This window comes from Arvicola amphibius, chromosome 2 (assembly GCF_903992535.2).
Source record: "Arvicola amphibius chromosome 2, mArvAmp1.2, whole genome shotgun sequence".
Taxonomy (NCBI): Eukaryota; Metazoa; Chordata; class Mammalia; order Rodentia; family Cricetidae; genus Arvicola; species Arvicola amphibius.
The window spans coordinates 64,862,577-64,874,840 of record NC_052048.2 but is presented as its reverse complement, the minus strand read 5'-3'; the positions used below and the strand labels follow the sequence as shown (position 1 = coordinate 64,874,840).

The 12,264-nt window shown below is 51.1% G+C and overlaps 2 protein-coding genes across 3 annotated transcripts in view; one reads left to right on the top strand and one right to left on the bottom strand.

The window, feature by feature from the left end:
- Window positions 1-8,493, top strand: part of LOC119808189 (meiosis 1 associated protein) — an 82,390-nt gene extending 73,897 nt beyond the window's left edge. The window contains exons 7-9 of one of the 2 annotated variants that reach the window (XM_038320587.1): window positions 3,652-3,858; window positions 6,962-7,102; window positions 8,209-8,493. In XM_038320587.1, the coding sequence (XP_038176515.1) occupies window positions 3,652-3,858; window positions 6,962-7,102; window positions 8,209-8,367 (507 nt within the window). In that variant the 3' untranslated portion in view covers window positions 8,368-8,493. Of the gene's footprint in view, window positions 1-3,651; window positions 3,859-6,961; window positions 7,124-8,208 lie in introns of both variants that reach the window. The other variant, XM_038320588.1, reaches the window with a different exon arrangement.
- Window positions 8,494-9,317: 824 nt separating this feature from the next.
- Window positions 9,318-12,036, bottom strand: Dok1 (docking protein 1). Its single transcript, XM_038319768.1, has 5 exons — window positions 11,827-12,036; window positions 11,206-11,505; window positions 10,973-11,066; window positions 10,668-10,852; window positions 9,318-10,504 (listed from the first exon to the last, which is right to left on the bottom strand). Exons 1-5 carry the CDS (start codon window positions 11,884-11,886, stop codon window positions 9,695-9,697), a joined length of 1,449 nt encoding a protein of 482 aa, XP_038175696.1. The 5' UTR covers window positions 11,887-12,036; the 3' UTR covers window positions 9,318-9,694.
- Between the last annotated feature and the right edge of the window lie 228 nt (window positions 12,037-12,264).

Sequence of the window (12,264 nt, the reverse complement as noted above, 5' to 3'; positions counted from 1 at the left end):
CTTTACACAAGTGCCTGGGGCTGGGTAAGCAGTCCACTGTTTTAGATTATTATTATAGTTACAGTTAGCTTTCCCATGCCTGGATCACCCATCTCCACCCATGCTTTGCTTGAGGAAGCATCATGCTTCTCACCTATCTTCGTCCAGGATTTTATTGAAGAGGCACCATACTTCCCTTATCAGCCCATGACTGTCAACCACAAGAATAGTCACAGCTTTTCTTCTTGGAAGCATGAGCGGGTTCCCTGCCCCTTGCTAGAGATCATTCTGTGCTCGTGGTTTGATGGCACTGAGTTAAGATGGCAGAGCTTTCCCTCCTCCCTCTGAAGCCACCAGCAGGTGTCAGATGCCTCCCTGTGTCACTTTCTCTTGTCTTCCACAAAGTACTGATGGGTATGATGATATTTTGTTTGTAATCTAACAAGCTTGCCAGAAGATCAGAGTATAAAGCTAAGCCACTAGTTACCCATAAGAGACCAGGCAGTGGTGGCCCACACCTTTAATCTCAGCCCCAGCTCTTGGGAGACAGAGGCAAGGCAGATGGATGTCTGTGAGTTCAAGGCTACCCTGAGCTACACAAGATTGACTCTGCCTAAAAGAGAAACAGAATTCACACAAAGGTGATCCCAGCACTTGGGATCCCATGCCTTTAATCCCAACACTAGAGAGGTGGAGACAGGAGTGATATGGCTGGGCAGAGAGAGAATATAAAGTGGGAGGAGACAGGAGCTCAGATGCAGTTTGAGGATTCAGTCTGGAGGTGCAGTTTGAGGATTCATAGAAACAGGATCATCCCTTAGGTCTGAACATTGGTAGAGGTAAGAACTCTAGTGGCTGGCTGCTCTGCTTCTCTGACCCTTCAGCTTTCACCTCCTAATATCTGACTCTGAGTTTATATTAAGACCAATTAGAATTCATGTTACAGATGGTCCTTTCCCGTGGTCTTCCACTCAGCACTGATGCTCCCTTTCCTGTGGTCTTCCACTCAGCACTGATGGATGGTCCCTTTCCCGTGGTCTTCCACTCAGCACTGATGGATGGTCCCTTTCCCGTGGTCTTCCACTCAGCACTGATGGATGGTCCCTTTCCCATGGTCTTCCACTCAGCACTGATGGATGGTCCCTTTCCCGTGGTCTTCCACTCAGCACTGATGCTCCCTTTCCCGTGGTCTTCCACTCAGCACTGATGGATGGTCCCTTTCCCGTGGTCTTCCACTCAGCACTGATGCTCCCTTTCCCGTGGTCTTCCACTCAGCACTGATGCTCCCTTTCCTGTGGTCTTCCACTCAGCACTGATGGATGGTCCCTTTCCCATGGTCTTCCACTCAGCACTGATGCTCCCTTTCCCGTGGTCTTCCACTCAGCACTGATGCTCCCTTTCCCGTGGTCTTCCACTCAGCACTGATGGATGGTCCCTTTCCCATGGTCTTCCACTCAGCACTGATGCTCCCTTTTCCTGTGGTCTTCCACATTGTTCTTATGTTAGAATGATAGAACTAGTATAGTTTGTTGTTCCCATGTTGTGTAACTGGGAAACTGTTACATTTGTGCCAGAGGTGATTAATGGTCTCTGCCAGCAAGAGGACATAACTTCCCGATGACTATAACCATTTGACTCCATGTTTCTTGGAGATTTGTGATTTTCCTTGGAAAAGGACCAAAGAAAGTTGCCTTGTTTCCATCTCATAAAAAAGGGTGTGCCTATAAATTCATTTGTAAATGCTTGTCTCTTCTTTCTGTCTGGGTGCTCTGCTGTCTCTGTGGCATGTGACATTCACAGAGCCACTGCCCACAGGGTCTAGCACTTAACTTTGTTCTGTGGACTCACTGAGTTGATCTCAAGGGTCCTGTCCCCACCCACTGTCTTGCTGCACTAAAACTTTCCCCTGTACACTTCCTCTTTCTCTTCTTGGCCTGCAGGCCACTTGAGCATCTTCTTAAACCTTTACTGGGTATTCCAGGGGCATCCCCCACAGTCATCCATCCCATCCCAACTGCCTTCAGTGCCAACACTACCAGACTTTACTCTCAAAATAAGACCTGATGTCCCTCACCATCCTCTACACACCTCCATTTCAAGACTAACTTTAAGAATTAGGGGTGGGAAAAAGAACTCAGTGGTGGAGTGTTTGTCTAGCATGTGTGAGGCCCTACGTTTAATTTCTAGTGACACAAAAAAAATTAAAAAGAGAGAGGCTGGAAAAATGCCTCAGTCAGACCCGAGTGTGATCCCTAGAACAACCCACATTAAACTACCATTGTGGTACATTCTTATAATCACAGTGATGGAGAGGCAGAAACACATGAATCTCTGGGGCTTACCAGATAGCTGGCCTAGCCTACCGGGTGAGTTCCAGGCCAAAGAGAAACCCTGTTTAAGAAAACGGCACCTGAAAAATGACACCTGAGGTTGTCCTCTATACACACACACACACACACACACACACACACACACACAATTATAATTCTTGGAACCAGGCGCTGTGAGTCACCCTAGCACAGGGTGTTGGAGCAGCCTAGCAATAGTGAAGCCTGGGCTACAGTAGTGAGTTCTTAGATACGGGGGTCACACAGCAAAAACTGTCTTGGGAGGGAGGTTGCTTAATGTTATCATATTCAATTTCTAGTACAAAAAAATATATTTACAAAGAATTGTAATTCTAGAAAGAATTGTTCTTTTGTTTGTTTTTGTTTTCTGGAGACAAGGTCTCATATATATATAAGGTCAGGCTGACCTTCAAGTGGTGATCCTCCAGCCTCCATCTCCTGAGTACGGGGATTAAAGGTAAATACCCCCACACCCAATAGTAAACAAAAATCTGAAGTAGAAGAGATGGTTCACTGAGTAAAACCACTAGCCATGCAACTCTGCCCCTCAAGCTCAATCTAAGCACTCTAGTCCTTTTTATTCTATTTTATTTTATTTTATTTTATACGTATGGATGCTTTGCCCACATGTACATCCAAGCACCACTTGGGTGCCTGGTGCCCAAGAAGGCCAGAAGAAACAGGCATTGGATCCCCTGGAACTGGAAGTACAGATGGTTGTAAGACACCATGTGGATCCTGGAAATTGAATACAGGTCCTCTGGAAGAGCAATCAGTGCCCTTAACTGCTGAGCCATCTCTCTAGGCCCTGGTGGCATGCGTCTTTAATCTATGGCAAGATAGGAGTGGAGATAGGAAAATTACCCTGAATACTGTGGGTCAGCTAGCCTAGAATATATTTCAGAAACAAATACCTTGCTACAAGGTGGAAGGCAAGAACCAAGTTCCAAATCTTGTCCCCTGACATACACACACCATGGCACATGGCATGCCTGCACACACACTCACACACACAAATTACATACATACAACATACACAAGATTGTCTTTTTTTAGACTCTACACTTAATATTTAATAGTCTAATGTCTAACTAGAATGAACTCACTTCAAGTTAAAGAACATTTCTTAGTTTGTATCTTCCCCAAAACCTTTCGGGTATTCTCGGGCATATCCTAAACCAGGCGGGAAGAACAGTAATGGTGCTTTTAGGGGCGAAAATGAAATATCTCTTTCCTCTTTGACACCCCAAAGAGAACTCAGAATCTGCAGTTGGGGCTGTGCTCAAAACAAGCCAAAGACTGAAGATGTGTGTCCTTGTTACAGAAAAGAGATTGGCTGCTGTTGGCCAGAGGGGAACCCCAGATCCCCAGACGCAGCCAGAATGTCCCTGCCAGCAACTTCTATGTGATCACACCATCTCACTCTCTCACACTGCTGGCGAAGTTGGTGGCCACCAGGGAACTGATGCTGCCTGGCTTCTTCCCCCCACTGTCCGAGGACCCACCTGAAGACAGCCTAAAAATCATAGAGGCAAGTGGAGCCTGTGTGTCTTAGAGTTCTATTGCTGTGAAGAGAAACCATGACCAAGAAATTCTTATAAAAAGAAAGCATTCAACTGGGGGTTTGCTTCCAGTTTCAGAGTCTTAGTCCATTGTCAACGTGGCGGAGAACATGGTGGCACACATGGCACTGGGGTAGTGGTTGAGAGCTACATCCTAATGCTCAGGCAGAGAGACACTGGGCCTGCTGTGGGCTTCTGAAACCTCAAAACCAACTCCCAGTGACACACCTTCTCCAACAGCGCCACATCTCCTAATCTTTCCAAAGTATTCACCAACTGGGGACTGAGCATGCAAATATATGAGCCTTCGGTAGTCAGTCTCATTTAAACCACCATACCATGGGGAAATAGAGCAGAGCTTGAGAAAGGGGTGAGGGAGAAAAACAGTCATAAGGAGCAGGCAGGGTTTGTTACGGCCATCAGAAATAAAAACAAGAGTAGAAAGTGAAGTGGGAAGAAGTCAATGATCTGGTTAAGGCAGCAAGGTGAAAATTAATTGAGAAGCAAGCCTGATTTGAGGGAGAGATTTATGCAGAGAGTTGAGAGAGAAATGGGCCTTGACATAGGCAAATAATTTGGAATTAGTGCCATCCATTTTAGGAGATCCCATAGATATGGGCACATGCATAAATGTGTACATGTACACACATATGTACACCCCTGAGGATACCCACAGAAACAGCTGGTCTGAGCTAGTGGGAGCTCACCAACTCTGGACTGACAGCAGGGGAACATGCACAGGCCTGAACTAGGCCCTCAAATGTGAGTGACAGTTGTGTGGCTGGGGCAGTCTGTGGGGTCACTGGCAGTGGGACCAGGATTTATCCCCAGTGCTTAAATTGGCTTTTTGCAGCCCATTCTCTTTGGAGGGGAGGGCCTTGGTCTGCCTCAAAGTGATGTGGCAGACTTTGTTGACTCGTGTGGAGTCTTACCCTCTTTGAGGAGTAGATGGGGAATGGGGTGAGTGGAAGGTGGGGGGAGCAGGAGGAGAGGAGGGAGAGGGAACTGGGATTGTAAAATGATTAAAAAAATTGTTTGGTGGCCTTGTAAAGACATACCAACTATGCATTATACATATTCATCGGATGGGCTTCTTGACAGAGGGATGGTAAAGCTGATTAGAGAAGACCATCTCAGCACTTGAAAGAATTGCGGAGCTTAGGGAAGAAATAATGTAATTCTATGTAGGTTCTTTTTCTTACTGGTGATCATACTATCCACCTTATGATAGACTTGCCACCACCTCCTTGAATCTTATGCCCATGAAAACATATGCTTTGTACAAAAAAAATGGATATTTTTGTCATTCTGTATTTTAAAATGAACATACTTTGTGTTTGATGTCAAACACATGAAAAAAATCCTACCTATGGTATCAAATTCAACATAATAAATTAAGAGAAAAAATATATATGTAGCACAAATAATAAAAACCCAGAGTCTGATATTGGGGTTCAACCCGAAAACCAGAAAATCAAGGCAGCCAAGCCACTAAAGAAGTCCTACCTCTACCAAGGCTGAGCAACTGACCGCAGACTAAACCAACTAAGTCTCTCTCCTCCCATTCCCTCTCATGCTGGGATTAAAGACGTGTGACTCCCTAGGACTGGGATTAAGGTGTGAGCCACCACCACCTGGATTTATTTCTGCATTGATCTTGTGTAGCCCAGGGTCACCTTGAACTCACAGAGGTCCATCTGACTCTGTCTCCCAAATCCTGGGATTAAAGGTGTGTGCCACCATTGTCTGACCTCTAGTAGCCTCTGGTCTTCAGGCAAGATTTATTTATCAAAATGCATAATACACCACTGCATATATATTATTTAAATCAGTGCCGACAGGTAGCTGGCTGTGAAGGAAAAGGGGCAAGTACCCCAGAAGGGAAAGCTGAGAGCAGCAGGGGAGGAAGTCCAGACAGGTAGTTCAGGTCCAGGAGTTGAATCTGATTTGTTTAGCTTGGTCAGAAGTGCCCTTTGCAAAAGCCAGCCATCATGACCCTCCTGTCATCTGCACTTGTCTTGGAGAGGGGACCATGAGGAGCACAACAGGGAGGAGGGATCAAAGAGTGGGAACAAAGGAATGATGGCCAATAAGGGAGAAGCCCAATGGGAAGATATGGGTGGACTTTCATGTCTTCAAGTGTTCATTATGGTGTTCTAGTGTGTTCATGCCAAGCCTCTAGAGAGATGGCAGCATGTCTGTGGCTCCACCTGTGCACCCATGTGACACTATAGTCCTGTCATGTGCATGTGCATTCTTGTGCTCTGGGCCTCTGCTGGGGAAAAGGCGTAAAAGTATGAAACTCAGATGCAAAGAGGCCAGGAGGCCAGGAGCCGCCTTCTGCAGCACCCCCTTCCCCTTCTCTCCACTCCCCTCCTCCTCTCTGTGTCTGGGCCCCTCAGGTGGGGGTGGCAGAGGAGGCTCTGGATGGGGAGAATGGGAACCACAGTCACAGCTGGCTGGCCGGCTGAGGAGCAGGACAGAGCCCGGGATTGTGCTAGCGGCTCGGCAGCCAAGAGGTGGGCAGGAGTGCCATGGTTCCCTCGGTGGTCCTCACTTCAGGGAAGCAGCTCCTGGCACAGGATATTGTGGCCGGAAACCCTAACTACTCAGGAATGCTGTGCTCCAGTGTCCTCCTGCTGTGCCCCACTCACCTCCGGCTGGGAACTCCCTGTACTTGTTTTAAGGCCTGGAGCACCCCTACCCTATGTGTAACCTGAAGACACACCTCCCCTTCCCTCCACACACTGGACCCCTTGTACCTCTCGGAGAGTTCTGGTTTTTCTCAGAATCCAGTAACCCTTCCTGAGACCAGTACTAATTCCTGGGGCCAGTATTAAGGGCTTCAGAGTCTCCAACCACCAGGCATTCCGTCTACTTCTATTCCTTCACCTGAAACAAGCACATCCTCATGGGGCGGAACACGGGTGAGACTCATCTGTCTCAGCCTCGACCGCAGGCTGGCGTCCTCCCCCTCCCCCAGCCTCTCAATACTCAGGCCGGTCTCTAAGAGGCATCTCGAGTTCTATGACCTTTGAGTTCCCGGAATAAAATGCCTCCTCTCCTCCTTAGAGCACACTAGACGGCCTGGAACTGGGAGCCACCTACAACCCCCTGCAAGTTGAGAGCCAGCTGTACTCACATCTGAGTAGCACCTATGCCAAGCCTCAGGGACGCCTCTCCACAAGCAGGGAGAGCAGGGGCCTTAGAAAGGTACCTCTCCCTCCTTCCCCAGTCCTTCCCTTTAGCCTCCCATCCCCTTGTGCCCTGGGTCCAAGAGAGTCCTTCATCTCCACCCTGCAACAGCAGCAGTTATGGGAGGGGGGTCGGTTGGTTTGGGTTCTGGTTTGGTTTCCCGAAACTGGGCTCACAATGAAACATTATAGCCCAGACTGACCATGAGCTTGCCCTCAACTCGCTTCAGCCTCCTGAGGTCACCACGCCTGTGGCTTAGGTACTCTGTCTGTAACTCTTAGTCATCCACTACCTGTCTTGTTACGCAAACAGGCCACACTAGAACTACAGCCCTCTCTTTGGGAAAAATAAAAAATAAAAAATAAAATAAAAAGGCTGACAGAGAGACGGAAGTAGAACTGCCTAAGGGGAGGGAAAGGATCTAGAGCTTCAGGCTTTCTGACCAGAGCTTCAGCTCCTATCACTTCTCACAACTCCAGCAAGGGAAGCCTCACTGAGGACGGGTGAGGAAACTGGACTAGTACCTCAGAATGGGGCTCCGGAGAAAAGGCTTAAAACCAGAAGCCAAGCGTGGTGGCTCATACCTGTGATCCCAGCACTCAGGAAGCTAAGGCAGGAGGATTGTAGTACCTCTGAAGCCAAACCAACTATTGTATTAAGGGTTCCCTTTTTGAGACAAGGTTTCTCTGTAGCGTTGGAGCTTCTGGAACTAGCTCTTGTAGACCAGAGATCTTCCTGCCTCTGCCTCCCGAGTGCCAGGATTAAAGGCGTGCGCCACCACCGCCCGGCATTAAGATTTCCTTTTGCTCAGTGGTTTTTCCTGGTTTCTCTGTAACTGAGCATTTGGGAAAAACTTCCATTTCTGTCTCAGCTAAAATTGCAGAAGAATGTTTCTGAACTCCAGAAGTAGAAGCAATGACCAGATGCCTGGGAGCAGAGCCCACCATGAGGGCTTGGAGGGCAAGCTAGCAGAGAAGGGGCATTGGGCAAGGAGATGGTACTGCAGCCTAGGGACTGCAGTCACTACCCTGGGCCTTCAGGGTGCCGCTCTAGAAATGAGTCGGCAGTGATGAGAACTTGGGAACTATCTAGTCTCCATACAAGATTCCCGTTGTCCTTTGCAGGGTGGACAGCCCCAGACCAACAGAGTTCGAACAACGGTGGTCCCCCTGACAGTGGCTCCAGCCCCAGGTAGAGCTCCCAAGATGTCAGCAGCCAACAAAACTTCCTCGGGAACCTTCCTGCCCTCTGACTCAGAGGAAGAGTATCCTTGTCAGACCTAAGCCTCCAGTGCCAGGACACAGCCACACCGTACAGGATGGCTGCCTGAGTGCGGATCTGCCTGCTCTTCATCTGAGCCTCCCCGCCTCTGTCCCCAGTACTGCCATTGCCCAACTTCGGGCTGAAAGCAGCACACCCAGGCCTGTCTTTTGTCCAGCAGGGATTTTCTTCCTCTTTCGGGTTATTTGATAGTAGTGTTGACACAAATAAATGTCCAGTAAACCTCTACCATTGTTAGGAGCATTGCTAGGCCAGAATTTCTTCCTGCAGCTTTGTGTAAGAAGGTGGATGAGCTTGGGTCACCCTTGGGGAAACTGCAATTCGAGAATCACGATAAGGTTTTCACAGCTCAAGAAAAACAAAGACATTGGAACCTGCACCCTGGTCCAGAAGAGTACCCTTCCCAAACCGCCCACAGCAGTTCCTTCAGCATCAGACATTCGGTTCCTGTAGGCAAGCTTGTGTCTGTGGAGGGGACAGGGCACTGTCTAGTGCCCAGCAGAAGGGAGGGGACACTGTGAAAGAAGCCTTCTCCCTGCCCCATCTCCTCTCCCCACACCTGCCTACCTTTCTGTCAGATCCCCTGAACTACAGAAACATAGCTACCATTTGTCCAGTACCTTCCCTAGGCTTTGGATGACAGTCAAGTGCTCAGGAAATGTATCCTTTTCAATGCAAGCAATCTTTGGAAGCTGAGCCAAATTCTCACCCTTGGTGGAAGGACTGCAGAGGAAAGTTAAGGATCATGGCTAGCAGACAACTGACCCAGGGCCACCGAGCTAGAGACCAGCCCAGGTGAGCCTGTGGCCACCCAGGCTCTGAGCCACCACACTGCAGACTTCACTCGCTGGGGCCCTTTCCTTCTTCCCCGGCCCCCAACATCTTTCCGGTTCTTCTGATCCCTCCATACCCTCCCAGCACGTGGCCACTGTGTCTGTTCACACACAGAGACTTTTTCAACCCAAACTGGCTTTAATGAGATTCGTTTTATAAATTAAAAATATGACTGGCAAAGAACAACACAAGAGTAAGGATCCACACCGGCCTCCCCAGAGTGCATCCTCTCTGACCAGGGGTCCCCTTCCACAGGCCTAGTCCATGAGCCATCCATTCCTTAGCACTATGAGCCTCCCCAGAGCCTATCTCTTGGCCTTCTCATCTGTTCTACTTCCTGTGACTTCCTGGAGCTGGTCATCCCTTGATGCCTCTGGTCCCCTAGCCTTAACATAGGCCCCTCCCACCCTCTGGTTCCTGCTGGTTATAACAGGTTTGATTTTCAGTGCCCGTGAACTATCAGCATGAACTCCCCGTGAACTATCAGCAGCTTCCTCAGGTGGAGCCCTCCGACTTGACCCCTCCCCTGTCATTCCCTACTCTAGAAAGCCCACAGTCCCAAGTCCCTGAGGTCCCACTCTTCTGGACCTTGCTGTACAGAGCTGTGTCTAAGCTGTGGCTTTTGCTGCCACTGCCACCTGTGGGACCAGGTTCAGGAAGGACCAAGCCCTGTGGCTTGGGAGCAGGTACGGGCTTCGAGCTGCGAGGAGGTGGTACAGCATAGTCATCCGTAGCAGGGTTGTAAGGGAGCTCATAGCCTTCCTCCTTCGCCCGAGCCTGGCACCACCATGCATCCTTGGGCTCCTGAGGCAGATCATAAAGGCCCCGGGGAGGGGCTGGGGCCAGGCCCTCAGGTTCATCATAGATGGGGTCCTCTTTGGAGTCCGTCAGCTTGGTTTTCTGCAGCTGCTGCTGCACGTGCCCATACAAGTCCCAGTAAAGAGGTTTCTTTGCGTGCACCCCCTCCCCTGCCCTAGCAGGGGTGCTGCCCAGGGGGTCCGAATAGACAGAGTCCTGAGAAGGGCCTGGGAGAATTCGCAGCGAGTCTAAAGGCTCAGCATATAGGGCCGGGGGGCTGCCCAGGGGCTCCTGAGGAACAGGAGAGGAAACCACCTTCCCCTCGGCCTCCCCTTCATGGGAGTCAGTTCTGAGGACATCTTGTCCCTGTCCCACCTTTCCTTGGGCTTTCTGCTGCTGGATGGCGGCCTCAACTGCCTGAAAGATGTCATTTCCCTGTGCAGTCTGGAAGGTGAAGGTCCCAGGGCCAGAGGGGCAGCGACGGCCCGCTTCAAAAGAGAACATTACCTGGGGGTGTGAAGGGAAACACATTATGAGTGCCACAAGAGATGACCGCAGGTCTGACCAAGTTAGTGTACCTGCAGAAAAAAGACGACCTGGGGACGGAATTGGTGGCTTACAGCTACCCTACGCCCTCTCTGACAATCATTCTCCCAGAAAGCCCCAGCACCTTGTCCCGGCCATAGCGTCGCAACAGAGTGTAGGGCCAGAAAAGGAGCGGCTCCAGGATTTGACTTTGGGCCCCCAAAGTCAGGAGGGTCAACTTCTCGGCCTCCACCCTCAATATGTAGGAGCCTTGCAGGCCACAGCGTTCAGAAGCCTCGGTCCTCTGCGTGGTTACCCAGAACTGGGAGCCTGGAAGGAACACACAGAAAGGGGAAGGAGCTCTGGGGCAGGCTAGGGACTCGGTAGACTCCAACACTAGCTCCCCAAGAGCACACCCTTTCCCCCACTCCATTCATGCCAGGCATCTACCTTCCCAGGTGGGGCTGTACAGTGAATTTTCCAGCATCTCCAAGGCAGAAAACTTAGGCGGGTTCTCGGTCTGCGCCAAAGCCCAGCCGCCTTTCTGCGGAAAAAGGCACATCGAGAACCTTATATAGAATTCCCTTGGGTCTGGAGTAGGTGCAGGAGGTCCGGTGCCGCTGTAATAGCCCCATTCTCGCAGGGTCCCTTAGGCACAGGGCAGCTCACCCCCAACCCCTCACCGGAAAGGCGTTTCTGCATAAAGTCTGCACCCAGGCGGCGCTGGACGGGGCGTCCGCCGCCAGCAGGTGCGAGCGCTGCGCGGTGTCCAGGCGGAAGGCAGTGGCGCCGGGCTCTGGGGGACTCTCCACAGACACAGGGGCCACGCTCACACACTCAGCCAGGCGGATCATCTTGCAGTCCAGACGGCGAGAGCCGCCTCGACCCCCTCCAGAGCTCGACCCCTTGTGGTCAAAGAACTCCAGCCGCGCTACGCCGTGAGGACTAGCCGGGTAGAGCACAGCCCAGGTTTTCCTCCACCTCTGGGGAAAAAAATGAAAGACGCGGTAGTGCGCGGCAGGGCAGCACGAGCCCCACGGGGAAGAAGAGACCCCCATGCAGGCCGATCTGAGCCTGTGGTTTCCCAGGCAGGGACACTTTCCCAAAGATAATGCCATCCCAACTCTGCACCAAGGAGGGCACAGCCTGGGGCTTCAAGGGAACGTCGTGGGGCTCTACAATTGCCCTCGCGGCGTTCCGATCTGCTTCCGGCCCCTTCCCTCTTTCTGGATACTTTCACGCACTTCTAGTCCAGAGGGGTTTCGCCATCCCCCACGCCACACACAGACACATACACACACTACCTTGGTCCCAAAGCGCTGACTCTGCAGAAAGAGCGGACCCTCCATCACAGCCCCTTCCATGGCCCGGGCTGTTCCTTCCGCGCTTCCTGGCCCGAGGGCGGGGGGTGGGGCGGGGCGGGGCTGCAGGGTGCCGGAGGCGTGCCCGCTCCTCCCTGGCCCCTGCGGCGATGATGGGGGTTGGAGGAAGAGGAGCCTGCAGGAAGAAGTCAGGGTGCCCAGATAAGCTAATTGGGGCCTTTATCCTACAGTTCGCACCGTGGTGCCACTCAGGGAAGCTGTGATTGCCAACCAGAGGGTCCTGGTGCCTGGGGGGAGGGGGGGCTGAGACTGACGTCATATGCTTAACGTGACATCAAAGTGAAGGCCGTGACATCACCCGCAGGCACCCGGGGGCACCACAACGACCAAGGGGGCCCTCGGAACATTAGTTCCCCTTGC